Genomic DNA, 25,660 nt, shown 5'->3' with positions numbered 1-25,660 from the left:
GCAGTGTCGTGTTTGCGGCATCAAAAACTCGTTTAACCATAAAATCCGCCATGGCGCACCAGAGTTATGGGCCTTTTTATTTAAGACCATAAAACTAGCACTAAATAAAAAAAAAATATATAAATCTGTAACCACACACGGTGGATTTAAGAAAAGTTAAAAACAAAATAGTTGGGAGCAGCAGGATCGAAATGGCAAATTTAGCAACTTTAAACTTGGTGATGGGTCTTCTTTAAGTGAGTGTTGGATGGCCGTTATATAAAATTTCTATATTTTTTTCCAATTGCTTTATTCATTCTGCTGACATCAGGCGCTTTATTCTCTGACCTTTTATATTATTGACTTACATGGCTCTCACTTTGGCCAGGGTCACACTAGCGTATAGCATCAAATGTGATCTACTAATGACACTCTGTTGTGAGCATGAGCCGACTGTCGTCATACTGTGATCCGATTCTCTTGCATGTGAGAATCAGAGCACAGGTTTGGAGTTGGAGAGATTAACTTTTCCATTGTCTGTCGCGGCATATATCAGACTGTACTGATATCATCCAAGTGCAGTCCGATGTTTCACATACACCCATAGACTTGTATGGGTGCAAGTAAGCCAAGATACACTGCCAAAAGCAACATGCTGCAATGTTTTTGCTCAGTTCGATTTGGCATGAGAAAAAAAAAATCATAGATCTGCTCTGCCACATTGACTAACATTGCGAAATTTTCTCTCATTGCACTCATCCAATTCATACACTCATGTAATCCCACCCTTGGATGTCTATCTCTCCTTTTTAAAGAGACGTTGCCACCTTTTTTCTCACTATTTTCTTACTAATTTCCATAAGATAACATTTCTGGAACTTTTAATTTTTATTTTTTGAGAATTGTGTGTTGTACCATTCCTTTTACTATTGCTTCTGGATATGTTTTAATAAATTAACAGTTGAGTGTTACCATAATCTTAAGGGTTCGCTCACACATATAATTCAGACTAGTGTAATGTGAGAAAAAAGGTATTGCACTCAGACCAATGTTTTTCAATGACAGTGCTGATCTGCAATTATTTTTCTCAGCTGCATTCGGCCTGAGGAATAAAATTGCAGTATGCTGCGAGTAGACTTATAAATCAGATGAGACTCGCCAATGCAAGTCTATGAGTGCGAGAGATCAAATGGATAACACACAGAATGTCCAAGCAGCATCTGTTTTTATGGCTATATTACCATCCTGTAGCATAGGAAGCGTTACATGATTGTTGAATAATAACTGCTGAGGAGAAAATGCATTGCATACTGATGCTAGACGAGAAAAAGATCGCATACTTGCATGACATATGAATGACATTCGTCCCACTTTTCTAGATGAGAATCAGAGCAATAACTGCAGTGTGAGCGTACCCAAAGATTGTCAGGAAGGCAACTGGTCCATTTTAAATTATTCTACCATTCCTTCTAACTGAAATTCTGCCTAAATTCTCATAGTATGGAACTGGAAAAGAGTTCTACAATATTAAGTTCTGAGATTCATTTGGACAAAGAAATAATAGTTTTGTTTTCAGTCCAATAACGTCAATCATAACATTCTTCAGAAGATTGTCACATTTATCAATTAACTGGAATAAGTGTATCCTAATCCCAGGAGATCCCTTGTCCTATTCTCCATTAGTGGAACAATCTCAGTTACAAACTGTAGACAAGTTTAAATACTTGGGAATTACTGTCAGTACCAAACCGAAAAATATGTATCATAAAACGTAGATCCTTTGTTAGATAGATTTAGAACTAAGGTGAAAACATGGTGAACTCTACTATCAGTTATAGGTAGAGGAATCTTATCAAGATGATCCTTATGCCACAATTTATTATATGTGAAACAATTTTCATAGACTGAAGGGGGATTATATCACGATGTCCATTCATATTTGCAGATATCATCTGACCATTAAAATCCCCATCATATTGGATTCATGATACTAGGAAAAACTCCTGCTAACCTCATTAAGAAATGTGGAAACCACACAATGGAGTTATTGCTATCCAAAATATTTATTAACAATCACAGATAAATTTTAAAAGGGAGTGTACATAAACTCCCAATCCTGGTAACATTAGGTAGGAGGACATAAGAGAAACTCGCAACATGGGGATCAGGACCAGAATAGTACAAAAAGCTTGTGTTTAGGGAATAGTAGGGCAAATTTGGCCTATATAGTCACACAATGTATTCAGTTAATACTTCCAGGCACAAGTAGTAAATCCCCCCTGCCCCAGCCCTGGGTATACATGGATTAGGTCCCTCACTGTAATCATTTGAGCAAGGAGAGAGAATGCTGTCAAGACCTACATACCGGGGAGTCTGGCAGAAGGGAGCCGGTCCAAGATCCACGCCCGATGCGCATTTCGGGTACTTTTTTCAAGGGCACCGCACCTGCTGGGGTAGGGGGGATTTACTACTTGTGCCTGGAAGTATTAATTGAATACATTGTGTGACTATATAGGCCAAATTTGCCTTACTATTCCCTAGACACAAGCTTTTAGTACTATTCTGGTCCTGATCCCCACGTTGTGAGTTTCTCTTATGTCCTCCTACCTAATGTTACCAGGATTGGGAGTTAATGTACACTCCCTTTTAAATTATTATATGTGGTACATAACGCTCCTTTTCTTTTTCGCTCCTAATTGGGAGACCCAGACAGTGTGACAGTGGGTGTATAGCTACTGCCTCTGGAGGCCGCACAAAGAACTACACTTAAAAGTGTAAGGCCCCTCCCCTTCTGGCTATACACCCTCCCGTAGGAGTACGGATTCCTCAGTTTTAGCTTTGTGCGAAGGAGGTCAGACACGCACGCATAGCTCCATTGTTTTTAGTCAGCAGCAGCTGCTGACTATGTCGGATGGAAGAAAAGAGGGCCCATACAGGGCTCCCAGCATGCTCCCTTCTCACCCCACTGTATGTCGGAGGTGTTTGTAAGGTTGAGGTACCCATTGCGGGTACGGCGGCTGGAGCCCACATGCTGATTCCTTCCCCATCCCTTTTTACAGGGCTCTGGGTGAAGTGGGATTTACTGGTCTCCAGGCACTGAGACCGTGCTCCATCTACAGCCCCTGGAGAAGATGCTGGATGGAGCGGAGTACATCAGGGACATGGCCCTGCTTCCTCAAGGTACTCTGTGTCCCCGTGCATTTGGCGCTCACACCGCAGCATGCTGGGTGTTGTAGTGCGCCGGGGACATCAGCGCTGCGGCGCTTGTGCCATGGCCTCATTCAGCTTCGCTGAAGCAGGCACACTTTTGGGAAACGGTCGCGCCGGCCGCTGGGACTGCGGCGCGGCTGGCACTTGTGGTGCGCCGGGGACTTCAGCGCGGGCCGCGCTTTTACGGCGGCCGCGCTGATAACTCGAGTCCCCGGCTTTTGCGGCCTGGTTCCGTTCGTTCCCGCCCCCAGACCTGCCAGTCAGGAGAGGGGCGGGACGCTGGTCAGTGCATCAGCGCTGAGGGCTGGAGTCGTTTTTACATACTCCAGCCCTCACAATAGGCACAGAGGGGACACTGTTTCCCGCACTTTTGTTTGGGAACTCCCACGGACCGCCCCTCTCCACAGACGCCGGCAGCCATTCCTGCTGACACGCTGAGCTGCAGAGGGGAGCCGGGGAGACCCAGACAAGGAATTCTGCGCCTCTTACCCGCTATTCAGCGGGCGGTAAGCAGCCCTCAGGGCTCACCCCCTCTTGTGCCAGTAGTAATCTTAGTATTTTGTTCCTGCAAATACTTTGTACTGCATAGCGCTGGTCGCCCTTTGGCTATAGACTCTCTCACATTGCAGAGAGCCAACAGCATGTCGTCCCCAAAACGCAAGGGTGCCAAGGCACAGACATTATATGCTTCCTGTACCGCATGTGGGACTTTTCTACCGGCAGGCTCCACTGACCCCCATTGTGTGCAGTGCTCGGCCCCTGCGGCACTTGCACAGTCGGGACCTCTGCTGGACGTGACCCAGGGTGTACCACCTGTGAATGCTGTCCAGGTGACAGGAACTGAGTTTACAGCTTTTGCTGACAGAATGTCTCTCACTATGTCACAAATTTTTGACACATTGCGAGCTAGGCCTGTACTTCAGGCCACGGACACTGTGCAATCATTGCCCCCTGGTCCCTTTCAGCTGAATTACCTCCAAGCTCCGGGACGGGCACATACACCTCAGGGTGAAGACTCTGACTCGGACGATGGCCCCAGGCAACCTAAGCGGGCTCGCTATGAGGGGCCTTCACATTCATCTCAATGGTCAGGATCCCAGCGAGATGAATCTATGGGTGATGAGGCGGACGTAACTGATCAGGATTCTGATCCTGGGACCGCTCTCAATCTAGATACACCAGATGGTGACGCCATAGTTAATGATCTTATAGCGTCCATCAATAAGATGTTAAATATTTCCCCACCAGCTCCTCTTGTAGAGGAGTCAGCTTCGCAGCACGAGAGAATCCATTTCAGATATCCTAAGCGTACATTAAGCACTTTTCTGGACCACGCTGACTTTAGAGACGCAATCCAGAAACCCCACGCTTATCCGGAAAGGCGTTTTTCTAAACGGCTTAAAGATACACGCTATCCTTTTCCCCCTGAGGTGGTCAAGGGTTGGACCCAGTGTCCAAAAGTGGATCCTCCAATTTCCAGGCTTGCAGCTAGATCCTTGGTTGCAGTTGAAGATGGAGCGGCACTTAAAGATGCCACTGACAGGCAGATGGAGCTCTGGCTGAAATCCATCTATGAAGCGATTGGAGCGTCGTTAGCGCCATCTTTTGCTGCCGTATGGGCACTCCAAGCTATCTCAGCCGGGCTTGTGCAAGTCGACTCAGTCACACGTGCAGTTGCCCCGCAGGTAGCACCATTGACCTCGCAAATGGCGGCATTCGCGTCGTACGCGATTAATGCGGTTCTTGACGCTACAAGCCGCACGGCAGTGGCGTCAGCCAACTCCGTTGTTTTGCGTAGGGTCCTGTGGTTGAGACATTGGAAGGCAGATTCTCATTCCAAGAAGTGCTTAACCAATTTGCCTTTTTCTCGTGACCGATTGTTTGGAGAGCGTTTGGATGAAATCATCAAACACTCCAAGGGTAAGGACTCATCCTTACCGCAACACAGACAAAACAAACCCCAACAGAGGAAGGGTCAGTCTGGTTATCGGTCCTTTCGAGGACCGGGCAGGTCCCAATTCGCCTCGTCAAAGAAGACTCAAAAAGACCAGAGACGCTCAGATCCTTGGAGGTCTCAGTCACGCCCAAAAAGGACAGCCGGAGGAACCGTTGCCAAGACGGCGTCCTCCTGACTTGCAGTCTCCGATTCCCACACCCTCGGTCGGTGGGAGGCTTTCCCACTTTGGCGACATTTGGCTGTCACGCATCAAAGACCGTTGGGTGAGGGATATTCTGTCTCACGGGTACAGGATAGAGTTCAGTTCTCGTCCGCCAACTCGTTTCTTCAGAACTTCTCCACCACCAGACCGAGCCGATGCTCTGTTGCAGGCGGTGGCCGCTCTAAAGGCGGAAGGAGTGGTGACCTCCGTCCCTCTTCAGGAACAAGGTCACGGTTTTTACTCCAATCTGTTTGTGGTCCCAAAAAAGGACGGATCGTATCGACCCGTCCTGGATCTAAAGTTGCTCAACAGACACGTAAAAGTCAGGAGGTTCCGGATGGAATCCCTACGCTCCGTCATAGCCTCAATGTCTCAAGGAGATTTTCTAGCATCAATAGATATCAAAGATGCGTATCTCCACGTGCCGATTGCGCCAGAGCATCAGCGTTTCCTACGCTTCGTCATACACGACGAACACCTGCAGTTCGTAGCGTTGCCTTTTGGTCTGGCAACAGCCCCCCGGGTCTTCACCAAGGTCATGGCAGCAGTAGTAGCTGTTCTGCACTCGCAAGGTCACTCGGTCATCCCGTATCTAGACGACCTGCTTATAAAGGCACCCTCTCAAGAAGCATGCCAACACAGTCTGAAGGTGGCACTAGACACTCTCCAGAGTTTCGGGTGGATTATCAACTTTCCAAAGTCTCATCTAACCCCGACCCAATCTCTGACTTATCTTGGCATGGAGTTTCATACTCTCTCAGCGATAGTGAAGCTTCCACTGGACAAGCAGTGTTCGCTACGGACAGGAGTGCAATCTCTCCTTCAGAGCCAGTCGCGCTCACTGAGGCGCCTCATGCATTTCCTAGGAAAGATGGTAGCAGCAATGGAGGCGGTCCCGTTCGCGCAGTTTCATCTGCGCCCTCTACAATGGGACATTCTACGCCAATGGGATGGGAAATCGACGTCCCTCGACAGGACTGTCTCCCTCTCTGACTGCCAAGGACTCTCTGCGTTGGTGGCTTCTCCCCACCTCATTGTCACAGGGAAAGTCGTTCCTTCCCCCGTCCTGGGCAGTGGTCACGACGGATGCGAGCCTATCAGGGTGGGGAGCGGTGTTTCTCCACCACAGGGCTCAGGGGACGTGGACTCAGGAAGAGTCCACCCTGCAGATCAATGTTCTGGAAATCAGAGCAATCTATCTTGCTCTGCGAGCCTTCCAACAATGGCTGGAAGGCAAGCAGATTCGGATTCAGTCGGACAATTCCACGGCGGTGGCGTACATCAACCACCAAGGGGGAACACGCAGTCGCCAAGCCTTTCAGGAAGTCCGGCGGATTTTGACGTGGGTGGAAAGCAAAGCGTCCACCATATCCGCAGTTCACATCCCAGGCGTGGAAAACTGGGAAGCAGACTTTCTCAGTCGCCAGGGCATGGACGCAGGAGAATGGTCCCTTCACCCGGACGTGTTTCAGCAGATCTGTTGCCGCTGGGGGACGCCGGACGTCGATCTGATGGCGTCACGGCACAACAACAAGGTCCCAGTTTTCATGGCACGGTCTCACGATCACCGAGCGCTGGCGGCAGACGCCTTGGTTCAGGATTGGTCGCAATTCCGACTCCCCTATGTGTTCCCACCTCTAGCATTGTTACCCAGAGTTCTCCGGAAAATCAGGTCCGACTGCCATCGAGCCATTCTCGTCGCTCCACACTGGCCAAGAAGGTCGTGGTACCCGGATCTGTGGCATCTCACGGTAGGCCAACCGTGGGCACTACCAGACCGTCCAGATTTGCTGTCTCAAGGGCCGTTTTTCCATCTGAATTCTGCGGCCCTGAACCTGACTGTGTGGCCATTGAGTCCTGGATCCTAGCGGCCTCAGGTTTATCTCATGAAGTTGTTGCCACAATGAGACAGGCTAGAAAACCATCCTCAGCTAAGATCTATCACAGGACGTGGAAGATATTCTTAGCTTGGTGCTTGGCTCAAGGGTTTTCTCCCTGGCCATTTGCATTGCCAATTTTTCTTTCCTTCCTGCAGTCTGGGTTGGAAAAAGGTTTGTCGCTTAGCTCTCTTAAGGGTCAAGTCTCCGCGCTATCCGTATTCTTTCAGAAGCGCTTGGCACGGCTTTCTAAAGTACGCACGTTTCTCCAAGGAGTTTGTCATATCGTTCCTCCTTACAGACGGCCATTGGAACCCTGGGATCTAAACAAGGTTCTCATTGCTCTCCAGAAGCCGCCTTTCGAGCCTTTGAAAGAGGTTTCCCTTTCTCGGCTTTCACAAAAAGTAGTTTTTCTTGTGGCGGTCACGTCTCTTCGAAGAGTGTCCGAGCTAGCGGCGTTATCTTGCAAATCTCCCTTCCTGGTGTTTCACCAAGACAAGGTAGTACTGCGTCCAATTCCAGAGTTTTCTCCCAAGGTGGTTTCTTCCTTTCATCTCAATCAGGATATCACTTTGCCATCTTTGTGTCCGCATCCAGTTCACCAATTTGAAAAAGGTTTACATCTGTTGGACCTGGTGAGAGCACTCAGGATTTACATTTCTCGCACGGCGTCTCTACGCCGTTCTGATGCGCTCTTTGTCCTAGTCGCTGGTCAGCATAAGGGATCGCAAGCTTCCAAATCCACCCTGGCGCGGTGGATCAAGGAACCAATTCTTCACACATACCGTTCTGCTGGGCTTCCGATTCCATCTGGACTGAAGGCCCATTCTACCAGAGCCGTGGGTGCGTCCTGGGCATTGCGGCATCAGGCTACGGCTCAGCAGGTGTGCCAGGCGGCTACCTGGTCGAGTCTGCACACGTTTACCAAACACTATCAAGTGCATACCTACGCTTCGGCAGATGCCAGCCTAGGTAGACAGGTCCTTCAGGCGGCGGTGGCCCACCTGTAGGAAAGGGCTGTCTGACAGCCCGTTCATGTGGTATCTTTTTACCCACCCAGGGACTGCTTTTGGACGTCCCACTGTCTGGGTCTCCCAATTAGGAGCGAAAAAGAAGAAGGGAATTTTGTTTACTTACCGTAAATTCCTTTTCTTCTAGCTCCAATTGGGAGACCCAGCACCCGCCCTATTTGTTCTTAGGGTTTCGTTTTTCGGGTGCACATGTTGTTCATGTTGTTTCTTAAGTTCTCCGATCTTGTTATCGGATTGAATTTGTTTTTGAAACTGTTATTGGCTTTCCTCCTTCTTGCTTTGGTACTAAAACTGAGGAATCCGTACTCCTACGGGAGGGTGTATAGCCAGAAGGGGAGGGGCCTTACACTTTTAAGTGTAGTTCTTTGTGCGGCCTCCAGAGGCAGTAGCTATACACCCACTGTCACACTGTCTGGGTCTCCCAATTGGAGCTAGAAGAAAAGGAATTTACGGTAAGTAAACAAAATTCCCTTCGTTGTCTTCCTTCCCCCATATTTCGTAAAATACAAACCATGTTCAGGAAATTAATATGGCATAAACTGCATGCTTGAATGAAACTACAAACTCTCCAATATCATAAGGATGAAGATGAACTGGCTATTTCTGATCTATGGCTGTATTTTATGGCATCCTAATTACAACACCTCCATGGATGAGAGAAGTAGATGTGATGTGGGCAAGTCAGGTGCACTTCTTTTATAGAATATGAAATGGGCCTCAGCTGGGATTTCTCCAGGGGGAAATCCTCACAATCCCACATTGGAGAAGATAGAAGAAAAGGGTTAATCTGTGCTGCCAGAAGATCACTGAAGATCAATGAGGATTAAGACATCGGATTATATTGTTCTACGCGTTTTGGAGCTGTATAACCCCTTCTTCAGGAAAAAAAAATGAATAATGTACATTATCAAGTCCATAGAGATGATCTCTTTAACCCCGTAACGTCCGCGGGCGGTAAAATTACGTCCTAGCGGTCATAGTGTTAATCTTCCCCAGCTGCTTCTGGCAACCGAGAAAGATGGGCACACATCTCAGCTGATTTATACAACTGACATTTGTGCCTGCCAGGCACGAGCGGAATCGTTATGCGCCCGTGCCTTTTAACCCCTTAAATGGCGCTGTCAATAAGTGAAAGCACCATTATAACCGCAATCGCGCTGAAACTTTACTTACCGGACGATACCAGAAGTCACGTGACGTGATCACGTGGATCCAGTGGTTGTCATGGTAGCACAGGGCCATGTGATGACTCTTGTGGTCACATGACTAAGGTCCCTGTAAACAAACAACTGAGGACTAGCTGTTACAAGAGATGATCATTTCTCCAGGTCTAAGCGATGCAGATCTGATCGGAAGAAATGAATGAGCGATCAGACTGCTGAGCGCATGCGCATGATTTGCAAAGCGTTGGCAATGACGCAAGCTCTTGTAAATCATGTTATCACGCCTATAACGGCATGATAACATGCTAAGTATGATAACATGCTAAGTGGGCTAACTAGTCTGGGAAACTAACGCCCCATCAACTAGTCAAAGGGGTCACTTGCATGTCATAAACCGACTTTAGAAATACTTTTTTCTAAAGATCTGTTTGTGTTCAATGTAAGAAAAGGATTGTTAGGCAGGGAATATAGATACGTACGCACAACTGCTGGTGGTTCTAGAGGTACGGGGGTCCTGTCAGGTTCACTTTAAAAGTTTTCAACAACTCCAAGATGAATTCAATTTATCACGTAACACTTTATACCAATACCTAAAAATCCGACATGCTCTCTCAGCTCAATCGGGTTTTGTGGAGTTTTGCATACAACATCATGCCCTAGTAGAACTATTGCTTCTACAGGTTATATAAAGGGTTTAATGTCTACTGTATGTAAGCATCTGTTGGCATCCCAACTGGGTAATCAACCTCTGACAGTTAAAGCTAAATGAGAGGTAGCTGCAGGCCCTATGTCAGTGGAGCAATGGAGAGAGATTCTAGAAACTGTTTCCCAATTATCTGCCTGTGAGGCCCAAAAGCTGCTCACTCAACTATTTCTAATTCAGGGAATACAAAACTACAAGCTTTTTACACAAGATAGGGCATTTTGCATCATAACAATATCCTAGGTGTGGGATTGATGAGGCACGTTTGATGGATATGGTGTGGGAATGTAGACAGACAGACCCATTTTGGAATGAAGTAATCTCCTTGCTAGAAAGGGTGTATGGAGTGAAATTGTTAATAGATCCCCGTGTATATATAAATAGAGAGATAGATATACAGTGGAACCTTGGTTAACGAGAACAATCAGTTCTGGCAGTGTGCTTGTTAAACAAGTTACTCGTTCAGCAAAGCAAGATTTCCCATAGGAAATCATTGCAATGCAGACAATTCGTTCCACAACTTGTTAAATGTCCTATCCTGGTCCCCTATTGTGCCATTCCACACACGCACAAACACACAAGCACACACACATATTATGCTCACCTTACCTTCCGTTCCAGACATACACTCAGTGATACGTACAAATCAGTGACCCTCAGAGACCTACTCTGTGTCTAACATTAATGCCCTATCGTTTAGCGAGATTCCTCCCACCCTGATAACGTTGCATAAAGAATTGCTTTGGTGTTATCCCTCTATCACATGATCGGACCTCCCATCCAATATTGTGTTACTAACATTAATTAGTACCACTGATCCGGATACCTCCCTGTCGTGCACGACATCACAACACGTCCTTGATCTCCCTTAGCACCATATAACAAAGTATAATTACTGAGACCGCTTACGCATTCTTCTGATATACTTTGATTACCATCATTACTTGTACTGATACGATTTGACAATCCTTTTATACATCTAGTCCCATTGTCCCTGTGAAAGATCCTTTTGGGATCGAAACGTTGGACGGACTTTTTTGTATATACACAATAAATCAACATTTTTTTCAAACCAAACCTAAGATTCCTCTCTTGCATTGTGGTGTGCCGGATATATTTTTGTAATACTGGACTCATTATTCCAGAGCACCCCCACGTTGAGTGAGCCAGGTCTATCTCAACAATATTATTCTGGATTTAAGACTTCTTGTATGCTAGAGGTTCTCCAAACTCCTCACAGTAATCCACAGCAGCCACCTGTCAATCACTGTCCTGACAGGCAGGGGAGTCCTTCTTTATGCTCCAGAATCATAGGCTTTGGGGGGACTTTTTTTTAAACTGTCTATAAGAAAAACTGTTGTGTTGCTATTGTCCAGCACTATGCTGTCCTTAACTTGTAGACATGATCAAGCCACTTTATGAAAATCATGAAATGGGCTGCTTAGAAAGCTTTCTTCTATGTCAATGACCATTTCCACACTCATGATGAAAGTTCAGTTTATAATATATTTGTGCCTGTGCAATCCAGTGGTGGAACTCATTTTATTCCTTTTTCAGATTTGCAGTGCAGGACCACATTGTTGGGGCATTTAGGAAATTTGCCACTGAAAATGGCTGCCATGTGACTTTGGTCATTCATCCCCGGAAAGAAGATGATGACAAAGAATTGCAAACATCCTCTATTTTTGGCTCTGCAAAAGTAGGTAGAAAACCCATTCCTAGTATCCTAGGTCTCAAATGTAATTTACACATGGCATTATTCCATCTCCATGTTTCTTTGGTTTGTCATCTGTCCATGAGGAAAGAAGTGTTCAATGTCAGTAATTGAATGGCGGCCTGAACCAGTGGTGGGACAGAATGTGCGTCTCAGGCTCCTGAAGGCGCTGTAGCTAAACTAGTAAATCAATGAATGAAGCTGAACTAAATAGAAGCCACACAGGAAGATCTGGAGGAAAGTAACTGACAATCAGTGCAAATAGGTACTCACATGGATAGCCTCTTTTAAAGGGAATTTGTCAGCAGATATGTATTTTAGTCTTGGTTTAACCTAATAAACAAAATAAACTTCGTGGATCTCCCCTACTTTTGATCACCAGTGAAGTTAAAGGGAACCTGTCACCACTTTTTTTGGCAATCAGCTGCGGCCACCACCACAGGGCTCTTATATACAGCATTCTAACATGCTGAATATAAGAGCCCAGGCCGCTGTGACAACATAAAAAACACTTTATAATACTTACCTAACAGTCGCGCTGCGGTGAAATTGGGTCACGGAGGCGTCTCAGTTGTCCGGTGCCGCCTCTTTCGGCCATCTTCGTCCTCCTTCTTCTAAAGCCTGTGCATAACGCGTCTACGTCATACACACTCGCCAGTCCTACGCAGGCGCACTACAATACTTTGATCTGCCCTGCTCAGGACCTGAATGCCGGCGAGTGTGGATGACGTCGGACGCATCATGCACTGCGGCTAGAGAAGAAGGAGAACAAAGATGGCCGAAAGAGGCGGCGCCGGACAACGGAGACTCCTCCGTGACCCAATTCCACCGCAGAGCGACCGTTAGGTAAGTATTATAAAGTGTTTTTCTTTGTCGCTCCATTGGGAGACCCAGACAATTGGGGTGTATAGCTTCTGCCTCTGGAGGCCACACAAAGTATTACACTTTTAAAAAAAAGTGTAACCCCTCCCCTCTGCCTATACACCCTCCTGTGGATCACGGGCTCCTCAGTTTTATGCTTTGTGTGGAAGGAGGCACACATCCACTCATGCATTCTCATACATAGTTATGACGGATGGAAGAAAAGAGGACCCCGATGGGGTCCCCGGCATGTTCCCTTCTCACCCCACTATGTCGGCGGTGTTGTTAAGGTTGAGGTACCCATTGCGGGTACAGAGGCTGGAGCCACATGCTGTCTCCTTCACCATCCCTTATGCGGCCCTGGGAGAAGTGGGATCCTAAGCGGTCATCCACGTGCTGGGACCGTGCTCCATCCGCAGCCCCTGGTGGAACCTGCCGGTCCAGAGCTTCTTCACCCCCAGGGACCGGGCCCTGCAACTTGGAGGTACTCTGTGTCCCCATGTGTGGACTGTACAGGGAGGGAGGTCGCTCCTTCTCCCCGGAAGCCGCGGTAGTTCCGTCCGCAGTTTTTTTCGGCGGACTTCCGCGCCGACCTTGCCTGCTTGTCGGGCACGGCCTTAAATTTAGTCCCCGGCTTCGCCACGGCCTAGTCGAGCAAAATCCCGCCCCCGGGCCTGCCTGTCAGGGGTTAGGGCGGGATTACCGACGTGACGTCGGCTCTGAGGGCTGGAGCATCTTTGCATGTCTCCCCCCACCCTCATTGACCACTTGGGGACTCCAGATTCCCGCTCTTTGCTGGCGCCGCCCTCGGCTCCACACCCCCCCCTGAGAGCTCCGGCAGCCATTTTTAGCATTCTGCCGGTGGATGCTACTCAGCGGCAAAGCTCTGCAGCTCTGGGGGATCCACGACAGGGAATCTGGAGGACACACTCCGCTCGATAGCGGTTGGTAAGCCACACCGGTCACCCGGTGTTGGTCCCCCTAGGGTGCCGGGATATATATACATATAGATATATATATCTGTTCGGAAAGGCTGTATACCCTTTTTCCATATACCCTCAGTGGTCACTCTCCTAAGAGACAACAGCATGTCATCCACAAGGAGCAAAACTACTAAGGCACAGACTTTTTTCGCGGCCTGTACCTCTTGTGGGGCTATGTTGCCTGCGGGATCCACCTACCCTCACTGTGATCAATGCTCGACTCCTGCCACGCTTGCTCAGCCGGAGCCTCGGGCACTTGTGGGCCCCTCGGCTCATGTAGATCCCCCGGCTCCCCCTGAGCAGTCTGCAGGGACAGAGTCACCGTCGTTGGCCTCTTTCGCTGCGACACTCTCCCAGTCAGTTTCTCAATCCATTGCACAGTCTATGGACAAATGGTCATCTAAGCTCCTTGAGGCTTTGCAGTCCAGACCGGGCCCTTCACAGACCCCGGCCCCTGTTAATTTGTCTCCTCCAGGCCCCTCTCGGCCCGCGCCGCAGCGCGCTCCCAGGATAGCCTCTAGGTCCCAGGCGGAGGACTCCTGCCCGGATCGCAGCCCCAGGCCGGCTAAGCGGCCTCGCTGGGACTCTTGCCCGGCCTCCTCACGCTGCTCTGGATCCCAGCTTGATGACTCTCAGGAAGACGAGACGGACGTGGGAACTCAGGGCTCTGACCCTGACTTCACCCTTAACCTTGATGCCCCTGAGGGGGACGCCTTGGTAAATGATCTTATCTCGTCCATCAACCAGGTGCTGGATCTCTCACCCCCACCTCCTCCTGCAGAGGAGCCGGCTTCTCAGCAGGAGAAACACCAATTTCGATTCGCCAAACGTACGCGCAATACGTTTTTTGATCACTCTAACTTCAGGGACGCTGTCCAGAAGCCCAGAGCGGTCCCGGACAAGCGCTTTGCTAAACGGCACACTGACACGCGTTTCCCCTTTTCACCTGATGTCGTTAAGGGCTGGGCACACTCCCCCAAGGTGGATCCTCCAGTCTCTAGATTGGCTGCTAGGTCCGTTGTGTCTGTTGCCGATGGCGCATCCCTGAAGGATGCCACTGACAGACAGAGCTCTTGGTGAAGTCTATTTATGAGGCCACAGGCGCGTCTTTCGCCTTTGCGGCCATGTGGGCTCTCCAAGCAATATCGGCATGTCTGACTGAGATTAATGCCGTCACACGGAATTCTGCTCCGCAGGTTTCTTCCTTGACCTCTCAGGCATCAGCATTTTCGTCCTACGCCATAAACGCCGTCCTGGACTCCGCTAGCCGTACGGCTGTGGCATCCGCTAACTCCGTGGCAGTCCGCAGGGCCATGTGGCTGCGCGAATGGAAAGCAGACTCTGCTTCCAAAAGGTTCTTAACTGGTTTGCCTTTTTCTGGCGACCGTTTGTTTGGCGAACGGTTGGATGAGATTATTAAGGAATCCTCGGGAAAGGACTCCTTCTTACCTCAGTCCAAACCTCAGAGACCTCAGCAGAGAAAAATCCAATCGAGGTTTCGGTCCTTTCGTCCCTCCGCCAAGACCCAATCCTCGTCGTCCAACCGGCCGGAGAAAGGCCAGAGGAACTCCTATGCGTGGCGGTCCAAGTCACGCCCCCAAAAGGCTGCGGGAGGCACTGCCTCCAAGACGGCCTCCACATGACTCTCGGCCTCATCTAACCACATCCTCGGTCGGTGGCAGGCTCTTCCGCTTTAGCGACGCCTGGTGGCCACACGTTCAAGACCGATGGGTGAGAGACATTCTGTCTCATGGTTACAGGATAGAGTTCAACTCTCGTCCTGCGGTTCGTTTCTTCCGAACCTCCCCACCCCCCGCACAGGCCGACGCTCTTTTTCAGGCAGTGGATGCTCTAAAGATAGAGGGAGTTGTGATTCCCGTTCCCCTTCAGGAACGTGGTCGCGGATTTTACTCCAACTTGTTCGTGGTGCCAAAAAAGGACGGGTCATTCCGTTCCGTTCTGGACCTCAAGCTGCTCAACAGACATGTGAGAACCAGACGGTTTCAGATGGAATCTCTCCGCTCGGTCATCGCCTCGATGTCACAAGGAGACTTCCTAGCATCGATCGACATCAAAGATGCTTATCTCCATGTGCCGATCGCACCCGAACATCAACGTTTCCTGCGTTTCGCCATCGGGGACGAACACCTCCAGTTCGTGGCATTGCCTCTCGGCCTGGCGACAGCCCCACGGGTTTTCACCAAAGTCATGGCATCCGTCGTGGCGGTCCTGCACTCTCAGGGCCACTCGGTGATCCCTTACTTGGACGATCTCCTAGTCAGGGCCCCTTCTCTAGTGGCGTGTCAACGAAGTCTTACTGTCACTCTGGCGACTCTCCAGCAGTTCGGGTGGATCATCAATTTCCCGAAATCCAAGTTGACGCCGACCCAATCCCTGACTTACCTCGGGATGGAGTTTCATACCCAGCCAGCGTTAGTCATGCTACCGCGGGACAAACAGCTTTCTCTGCAGGCGGGGGTACAGTCACTTCTTCGGAGTCAGTCACACCCCTTAAGGCGCCTCATGCACTTCCTGGGGAAGATGGTTGCAGCTATGGAGGCAGTGCCGTTCGCGCAATTCCATCTACGGCCACTCCAATGGGACATTCTTCGCAAATGGGACGAGTGCTGCTTCCCTCGACAAGAACATCGCTCTTTCCCTCGCAACCAAAATATCACTTCAGTGGTGGCTCCTACCCACATCTCTGTCCCGGGGAAAATCCTTCCTACCCCCAACCTGGGCCGTGGTCACCACGGACGCGAGCCTGTCAGGTTGGGGAGCGGTTTTTCTCCACCACAGGGCTCAAGGAACCTGGACTCCAATAGAATCGTCCCTTCAGATCAATATTCTGGAGATAAGGGCAGTATATCTAGCCCTATTGGCTTTCCATCGGTGGCTGGAGGGCAGGCAGATCCGAATCCAGTCGGACAACGCCACTGCCGTCTCCTACATCAACCACCAAGGCGGCACTCGCAGTCGTCAAGCCTTCCAGGAAGTCCGGCGGATTCTGCAGTGGGTGGAAGACACAGACTCCACCATCTCCGCAGTTCACATCCCGGGCGTAGAAAACTGGGAAGCAGATTTTCTCAGTCGCCAGGGCATGGACGCGGGGGAATGGTCTCTTCACCCAGACGTGTTTCGAGAGATCTGTCGCCGCTGGGGAACGCCGGACGTCGATCTCATGGCGTCACGACACAACAACAAGGTCCCGGCCTTCATGGCACGGTCTCAGGATCACAGAGCTCTGGCAGCGGACGCTTTGGTCCAGGATTGGTCGCAGTTTCGACTGCCATACGTATTTCCCCCTCTGGCGATGCTGCCCAGGGTTCTACGCAAGATCCGGTCCGAATGCCGTCGCGCCATTCTCGTCGTTCCAGACTGGCCGAGGCGGTCGTGGTATCCGGATCTGTGGCATCTCACGGTGGGTCAACCGTGGGCACTTCCAGACCGCCCAGACTTGCTGTCACAAAGCCCGTTTTTCCATCTGAATTCTGTGGCCCTCAACCTGACTGCGTGGCCATTGAGTCATGGCTCCTAGCGTCTTCAGGGTTATCTCAGGATGTCATTGCCACCATGAGACAAGCCAGGAAACCAACGTCTGCCAAGATCTATCACAGGACTTGGCAAATCTCCTTATCCTGGTGCTCTGATAACGGTTTTCCTCCGTGGCCGTTTGCATTACCCACATTTCTTTCATTCCTACAATCTGGAATGGACAAGGGTTTGTCCCTCGGCTCTCTCAAGGGCCAAGTGTCGGCGCTCTCCGTGTTTTTTCAAACGCGTCTAGCCAGGCTTCCGCAGGTCCGCACGTTCCTGCAGGGGGTTTGCCACATAGTCCCACCTTACAAGCGTCCGCTGGAACCCTGGGATCTTAACAGGGTCCTGACGGCTCTTCAAAAGCCGCCTTTTGAGCCGCTGCGGGATGTCGCTCTCTCCCGTCTTTCTCAGAAGGTGGCCTTCCTGGTGGCAGTCACATCACTTCGCAGAGTGTCTGAGCTTGCAGCGCTGTCATGCAAAGCTCCCTTCCTGGTTTTCCACCAGGATAAGGTGGTTCTGCGTCCTGTCCCGGAATTTCTCCCTAAGGTGGTATCCCCTTTTCATCTAAATCAGGATATCTCCTTACCTTCCTTTTGCCCTAATCCAATTCACCAGTGTGAAAAGGATTTGCACTCTTTGGATCTAGTGAGAGCACTCCGGGTCTACGTGTCTCGCACGGCGCCCCTGCGCCGTTCAGACGCGCTCTTTGTCCTTGTCGCTGGCCAGCGTAAGGGATCTCAGGCCTCCAAGTCAACCTTGGCTCGGTGGATCAAGGAACCGATTCTCGAGGCCTACCGTACTTCTGGGCTTCCACTTCCTTCAGGGTTGAAAGCCCATTCTACCAGAGCCGTAGGTGCGTCCTGGGCATTGCGGCACCGGGCGACGGCTCAGCAGGTGTGTCAGGCAGCTATGTGGTCTAGTCTGCACACTTTCACGAAGCACTATCAAGTGCATACCTATGTTTCGGCAGACGCCAGTCTAGGTAGGCGAGTCCTCCAGGCGGCGGTTGCCCACCTGTAAGAGGGGGCCGTTTTCGGCTCTTGTTATTGAGGTATTGCTTTACCCACCCAGGGACAGCTCTTGGACGTCCCAATTGTCTGGGTCTCCCAATGGAGCGACAAAGAAAAAGGAAATTTTGTTTACTTACCGTAAATTCCTTTTCTTCTAGCTCCTATTGGGAGACCCAGCACCCGCCCCTGTGCCCTTCGGGCTGGTTGTTCTTTTGTGTACACATGTTGTTGTTGATTTGTTCTTTGGGTTCATGGTGTTCAGTTCTCCGAACATCCTTCGGATTGAATTTAACCTAGACCAATTTATAAGTTTTCTCCTTCCTGCTTTTGCACCAAAACTGAGGAGCCCGTGATGCACGGGGGGGTGTATAGGCAGAGGGGAGGGGTTACACTTTTTAAAGTGTAATACTTTGTGTGGCCTCCGGAGGCAGAAGCTATACACCCCAATTGTCTGGGTCTCCCAATAGGAGCTAGAAGAAAAGGAATTTACGGTAAGTAAACAAAATTCCCTTTTTTATGTTCTCACAGCGGCCTGGGCTCTTATATACAGTATGTTAGAATGCTGTATATAAGAGCCCTGTGGTGGTGGCCGCAGCTTATAGCCAAAAAAAGTGGTGACAGGTTCCCTTTAAAGCAGACAGCTGAGGGCTGGTGTTATCAGAGACACACACATACACACACACACACACACACACACACACACCCACACCCACACCAATTTATTTAAAATAAAAAAAGATTTGACGTAATCCATTATGTAGCGGTTTCACAACATTTCAAAAACTCGTACTCCAACCTATGGAGCATCGTTTAGAGAACGAGGCTCCATAAAGCACTCTTCGTCGGCGCCAGACTCTGAATTTCTCAAGCTCCGTAAAATGTATGTACAGCTTATTAAGGTGATATTTGGAATTCGAATATTTGGATTCGTAAACCCAGGAATCCACACATATAGTGAGTCATTTGGCTGAGTCTCAAGTGGATGCAAGTGGCGGTTGGCCATAGCCCTGGCTCCCTGCATTAGTCTGGAAGGCATGAGACTTGTAACAGAAGTGATTTAAAAGCGAAGACTTAGATATTCAGAGCGGTACCATGAGGCGAGGGGGGGAATATGGGGCGAGCAGTAAGATGGCCCAGCAAGTAAGTGGAGACGGAGCTGAACATCCAAAACCTTCTGCTGCTCCCCACTTCTTACTGCAGCTCCGTTTTACCTAAAGTTAGTGATTCCAAGGTGCCATTATCTATGGGTGGGTGAGCGCTGAAATAAAACTTACAACCGTACAAAATCAAATTGGTTAGGGATTGAAATGGCTAATTAAGGAAACCTGATTAGTTGCTGAGCCCTAGTTTGGGGTAAATAAGACCCTATAGAGGCTCTTTGTGTATGTGCCTGGAGTATTTCCAACACATACACCTAACATAATACGCAAACACTGTATGGGCGTAGCCGAGTATTTGATCCTCCACGTTAACATATTTCATACGTACGGCATAACATTTGCATATATTGTCATTGTTTTGATGTAGTTTTTTGTTTTCATATAAAATTAGATGGATTCTTAGATAACCCAAGCATTTATTTATTTTATTTATTTTTTAATTAATATTATAGGCCAGCCAAGAAGCCGATAATGTTCTCATCCTGCAAGACCGGAAGTTGGTCAGTGGTCAAGGGAAGAGACATTTACAAGTGGCCAAAAACCGCTTTGATGGAGATGTTGGGGTTTTTGCACTGGAATTTAATAAGTCCACACTGACGTTTACCTCCTCCAAAAGCAAGGCAAAAGTGAAGAAAGTCAACAAAGAAAATGAGACGCCGGACACCCTACCGGAATCAACACCAGCAAAAAAGAAATGAGCAGAATTGTGTGTGCCTTCGCACTTAGTTTGCCTGAGTTTGTAGGACATAAGTGTCCAGGAGTTAAGATGTTATGGAGGAACACTTCATGCTTTTGATTTTTTTTTTTTCTTCTATAAAACACTATTTTATATTGTTCATCCTCATTTCAAATTGTATAAGTAAGCTACATTTCACACTTTGGATAATGTTTAGCATTATGCTTGTCATAGAGGATCATCTCATGGCAGCAAACATGTTAAAATCGTGCCAGCTGTTGGATGCCCTGTTAAAAACAAGCTAGTAAAGCAATTATCTGAGCGCCCTGTTGGTGGGAGGGGGATCCACAGAAAGGCATGCACTGCACATTGCAGTTATCTCAATTAGTGTTGCCCTCTGCATCCATCACGTCCAACCTGTACAGTCATATAAAACCCAATTATTTCCTGTACTTCAGATTAAGGCCTCATTCAGACCGGATTTTTCTCAAATGCAAAAAGCGGAAGTTTTTCATCAGTGTTTGGTCAGTTTTTACCATCCGTTTCATCAGTGATTTTCTGTTAAGCGCTGTGGAATTGATAGCGCTATATAAATACCGTATTTTTCGGACTATAAGACGCACCGGACTATAAGACGCACCCTGGTTTTAGAGGAGGAAAATGGGAAAATAAAACTTTAAGCAAAAAATGTGGTCATGACACACTGTTATAGGGCGAGGATCTGCTGCTGACACTGTTATGGGGGTAATGTCCCCAAATTCTCTACTAAGGTACCCCATCCTGGTAATGATCCTCCTGCCTTGTATATGATCCTGCTATAAACCCCCATCCATCCTGTTCACATACCCCCCCCCCCATCCAGCCTGTTCACATACCCCCCCCCCATCCAGCCTGTTCACATGCCCCCCCCATCCAGCCTGTTCACATGCCCCCCCCCCATCCAGCCTGTTCACATGCCCCCCCATCCAGCCTGTTCACATGCCCCCCATCCAGCCTGTTCACATGCCCCCCATCCAGCCTGTTCACATGCCCCCCCATCCAGCCTGTTCACATGCCCCCCCCATCCAGCCTGTTCACATGCCCCCCCATCCAGCCTGTTCACATGCCCCCCCATCCAGCCTGTTCACATGCCACCCCATCCAGCCTGTTCACATGCCACCCCATCCAGCCTGTTCACATGCCCCCCCATCCAGCCTGTTCACATGCCACCCCATCCAGCCTGTTCACATGCCCCCCCCATCCAGCCTGTTCACATGCCCCCCCATCCAGCCTGTTCACATGCCCCCCCATCCAGCCTGTTCACATGCCCCCCATCCAGCCTGTTCACATGCCCCCCCCATCCAGCCTGTTCACATGCCCCCCCATCCAGTCTGTTCACATGCCCCCCCATCCAGCCTGTTCACATGCCCCCCCATCCAGCCTGTTCACATGCCCCCCCATCCAGCCTGTTCACATGCCCCCCCCATCCAGCCTGTTCACATGCCCCCCCATCCAGCCTGTTCACATGCCCCCCCATCCAGCCTGTTCACATGCCCCCCCATCCAGCCTGTTCACATGCCCCCCCATCCAGCCTGTTCACATGCCCCCTCATCCAGCCTGTTCACATGCCCCCCCATCCAGCCTGTTCACATGCCCCCCCATCCAGCCTGTTCACATGCCCCCCCATCCAGCCTGTTCACATGCCCCCCCCATCCAGCCTGTTCACATGCCCCCCCCATCCAGCCTGTTCACATGCCCCCCCCATCCAGCCTGTTCACATGCCCCCCCCATCCAGCCTGTTCACATGCCCCCCCCATCCAGCCTGTTCACATGCCCCCCCATCCAGCCTGTTCACATGCCCCCCCCATCCAGCCTGTTCACATGCCCCCCCATCCAGCCTGTTCACATGCCCCCCCATCCAGCCTGTTCACATGCCCCCCCATCCAGCCTGTTCACATGCCCCCCCCATCCAGCCTGTTCACATGCCCCCCCATCCAGCCTGTTCACATGCCCCCCCATCCAGCCTGTTCACCTGCCCCCCCATCATGCCTGCTCATATACTCCCATCGTGCTCATATACCATCCTGGTATATGGCCTGTATCCTATAGCACAGAGAAAAAAATAAACGTTTATACTCACCTTTTCCTCACTCCCTGCAGCTGATCATCTTCCTCTCTGCGCCACTGACCTGTGTGTGTGTGTGTGTGTGTGTGTGTGTGTGTGTGTGTGTGTGTGTGGAGCCGTTCCCCTGCTGCATCGCGATGTCTTCCTGTCTGTGCCGATCAGCTGACCAGCTCGGCACAGATCAGCTGACCGGCACAGACAGGAAGTCATCGCGTGCAGCAGGGGGGCGGCTCCACACACGGGGACGGGTGAGTGTACTGATTCACTGCACCCCACGCTGGTAATGACGCGCGGGGGGCAGTGAATACAGCCGCACATGATCACTCCAGGCTGTAATTGCCAGGGGTGATCATGCCGGCTCTTTACTATGCGCGCGTCCCCGCTCATCCTTCCGCCCACCTGTCAGTGCCGGCTTCAGCGCTGAGAGATGGGCGGGAGGATGGGCGTGCATATGTAATGAGCGGGCCCACGTGGTCACGAGCAGGCGCTGCTGCTGCCTGCTCGTGCCCCCGATGACCCGCAGCACCCTCATTCCCAGCCGCAGCCCTATAGTCAGACCATAAGACGCACCCCCAACTTTCCCCCAACATTTGGGGGAAAAAAAGTGCGTCTTATGGTCCGAAAAATACGGTAATTGCCACATGAATGGCAATGTGTTTGCTGTCAGTGATTTTTCATGGATGCACAGACTTGTATGGGTAATTAGAATTTGGGATGTAAATTAAAAAGCAACATTTTTTTTTGTGGTCACTCCTTTTGCAAAAAGAACTATGAATATTTAAACAGTTCTTATAGATTGTAATGAGTACATGTTCTATCAGTAAAGAGCAGAGGTATAACCAGTACCTGAAAAACAGATGTCTGAATGAGGCCTTAGGCCGGTGTCACACTTGCGATTGCCTCGCGTGTATTTTGCGCGAGTTTTGCGATGCATCACCTGTCACGGACTCCTACTCTCCTCACAGGAGCGGGTCGGCTGCTTGCATCTCTATGTAGCTGAGATGCTCCTGTGAGAAAAGAGTGAGTCCGTGACAGGTGATGCACTACGAAACTTGGGCGAGATACACACGAGGCAATCGCAAGTGTGACACCGGCCTTAGAGTAAGTTTCAGAACATTTGCAGAGAACCTGCTGGCAGGGAAAAGAGAGTGATAAATAGGGGTAAGCTGAGGAAAATTGCTCTTTATCTGAATCATGCAGTATATAGGGTTCATATGTACAGTATATTAATCACTGATTTAAGTAAGTTCTAACTCAAGGCTTTGATGCAGACTCCATTGTGTGTATGTGACCAACATACATGAAAATAGAACCACAGCATTTTGGTAGACAAGTGTGCAGCAGGTAGGTTCCCAATCCCGATTATAGTGCAACGCTCTGCATACTCAGTGGAATTTTGGTCCGTATTCTTTTATTTTCAAATGGCCCATGTCTTGTGACCGTCATCAGATAACGATGCCCAAGCTTGCCACTCACTTACGCTACCTCTTGCAATTACATTGCATACACTGCTTTTCTAGACTAATTCTGCAAGCTTGGCCATCAAATTACCTGAAGGTGACATGACCGGAAACATTCATGCAAAATCTGAACGTTAATAAGTTAAGGAATACCGATCAAATTCAACTGAGGGTCGACCATTTCATTATACATGACTTGCATAAAGATGCTTTTGTACAAAATTTAGAATATTTTAAATAGTGTAACTTTGTATTTTATATTAAAATATAGTATTTTGCAATGGTATTTGCTTAAATAAAACAAAAAAAAAAACAAAACTGAGATCATAGTATTGTTTAGCAAAATAAAAAAAAAATTGTCTTTAACCTTTTTTGCACCACTTTAGGGTGAATAGTTGCGTGATCCATTAAAATGTTTACGCTGGTTTTGAAGGGGATGCATGTTGCAGTCAGAGGCGATTGATGCATTAAGAGCCTTAATCCTCTTAATTCATCAGGCCTGTCTTAAAAGTGGAAAGCGCCTCACCACAACTGGTTGGGAATTAGAATAGTGGGCATCGCCATACACCGACCCACCCCCATCTCTGTCTACTTTGGTCATTCTGGCTGAAAACATCTAAGTCGCAAACTCTTTGCACAATCTCGCATTATCGAAAAACTTGGCGAATTTTCAGTTTTTTGAGTCTATGAATAAAATTATTCTTTTACACTGTAAGGTGCTTGAGTATAATGGCGCAAAAATTTGGCAACATTTTGAACGTTTGTAAATGATGAATTAGGCTAAAACAGCTGGAAAAGCAAAAACACCCCCATAAATCCAGACAAAAAAACTGATGTAAAGTTAACTTACAGCACCACTCCAGTGTTTTTCTTTTTTTAGCACTGGAGTATTACTTTAAATGTAAGACCCCTGCCATATACTCACCTTCCGGCGTCTTCGCCTTTTACTAATGCCACGGTGCCATATTGTGACTGCAATCTGAGGAAGGTGAAACGCGTTGTATCCGTTTTTTTTTATTTCCGTATGTTTGAGTAATAAATTCCATTTGTGGACAAGAGGTTTTAAAATCATTACTACGGGGAGCGCGGCCACCACAGAATTGGTTTACTTCATTCTTACTTTGCTTGTTATTGGATACTTGTGCACCATCAACTGGCTGGAAGTCAGAAGTTATGTCACAAACTCTCAATGCAACTTTGAGAGCCAGAATGATGTGCACATAGAGTTGGATTGATTGGTGACCTCTGGCTCCTCAATGAAACACTGGAGGGCGCTGGCAGGTCACAAATCGGTGAGACCGACGGAGCAGCAGCAATAGTAGATTAAGCTAAAGCGTATAAGGCCTCATTTACACGTTTTTTTTTTTCTTCTGCAAGGACTGAGTCATGCATGCGACCAGCGGGAAAATCATCACGGCTTGCCGCTCTCCGGACAGCAGCGTACAGCTGCATAGAAATACATGAGCGGCAGGCCGTGTCAGGTGATGTGATTCACAAGTCAAATGCAAGTGCGACCCCAGCCTAAGTTGTGCCCATGGCTTTGTCACACAAACACTGATGCAAAAGTACTGACTTGTAAATTAGGCCTATGGAAGGGGGCTTGCATTTAAAACACCACTCAGCAGTGCAAAAACCACTGGCATGGTGCTTTAAATGTAAATGAAATAATGAATAAGGAACAAACAAAAAGTCACTAATGGAACCATTTTTACTTCAGAAAAAATAGGCACAGAAATTATTTCATCAGGGTCAGTGTCTATGACAATTTTGAAATAGAGCAGGTGAAAGACATTAAAGGCTACGTTCACACTACGAGCTTTGGTAGGTTTTTGATATTGCAGATTTTCTGCACCTAAAGTGCCTTGCGAAAGTGTTCGGCCCCCTTGAATTTTTCAAACTTTTCCCACATTTCAGACTTCAAACATAAAGATAAAAATGTTAATGTTATGGTAAAGAATCAACAAGTGGGACACAATTGTGAAGTAGAACGAAATTTATTGCTTATTTTAAACTTTTTATAAAAAATAAAGAAC

At 48.7% G+C, this 25,660-nt stretch overlaps 1 protein-coding gene across 1 annotated transcript in view; it reads left to right on the top strand.

Moving 5' to 3' along the window:
* TWNK (twinkle mtDNA helicase) overlaps window positions 1-21,331 on the top strand; it is a 49,105-nt gene extending 27,774 nt beyond the window's left edge. The window contains exons 4-5 of the mRNA XM_075341494.1: window positions 11,680-11,821; window positions 19,840-21,331. Coding sequence (XP_075197609.1) covers window positions 11,680-11,821; window positions 19,840-20,085 — 388 coding nt within the window. The 3' untranslated portion in view covers window positions 20,086-21,331. The remainder of the gene's footprint in view (window positions 1-11,679; window positions 11,822-19,839) is intronic.
* The last annotated feature ends 4,329 nt before the right edge of the window (window positions 21,332-25,660 follow it).

This window comes from Anomaloglossus baeobatrachus, chromosome 1 (assembly GCF_048569485.1).
Source record: "Anomaloglossus baeobatrachus isolate aAnoBae1 chromosome 1, aAnoBae1.hap1, whole genome shotgun sequence".
NCBI lineage: Eukaryota > Metazoa > Chordata > Amphibia > Anura > Aromobatidae > Anomaloglossus > Anomaloglossus baeobatrachus.
This window is presented reverse-complemented; position numbering and strand designations above follow the sequence as displayed.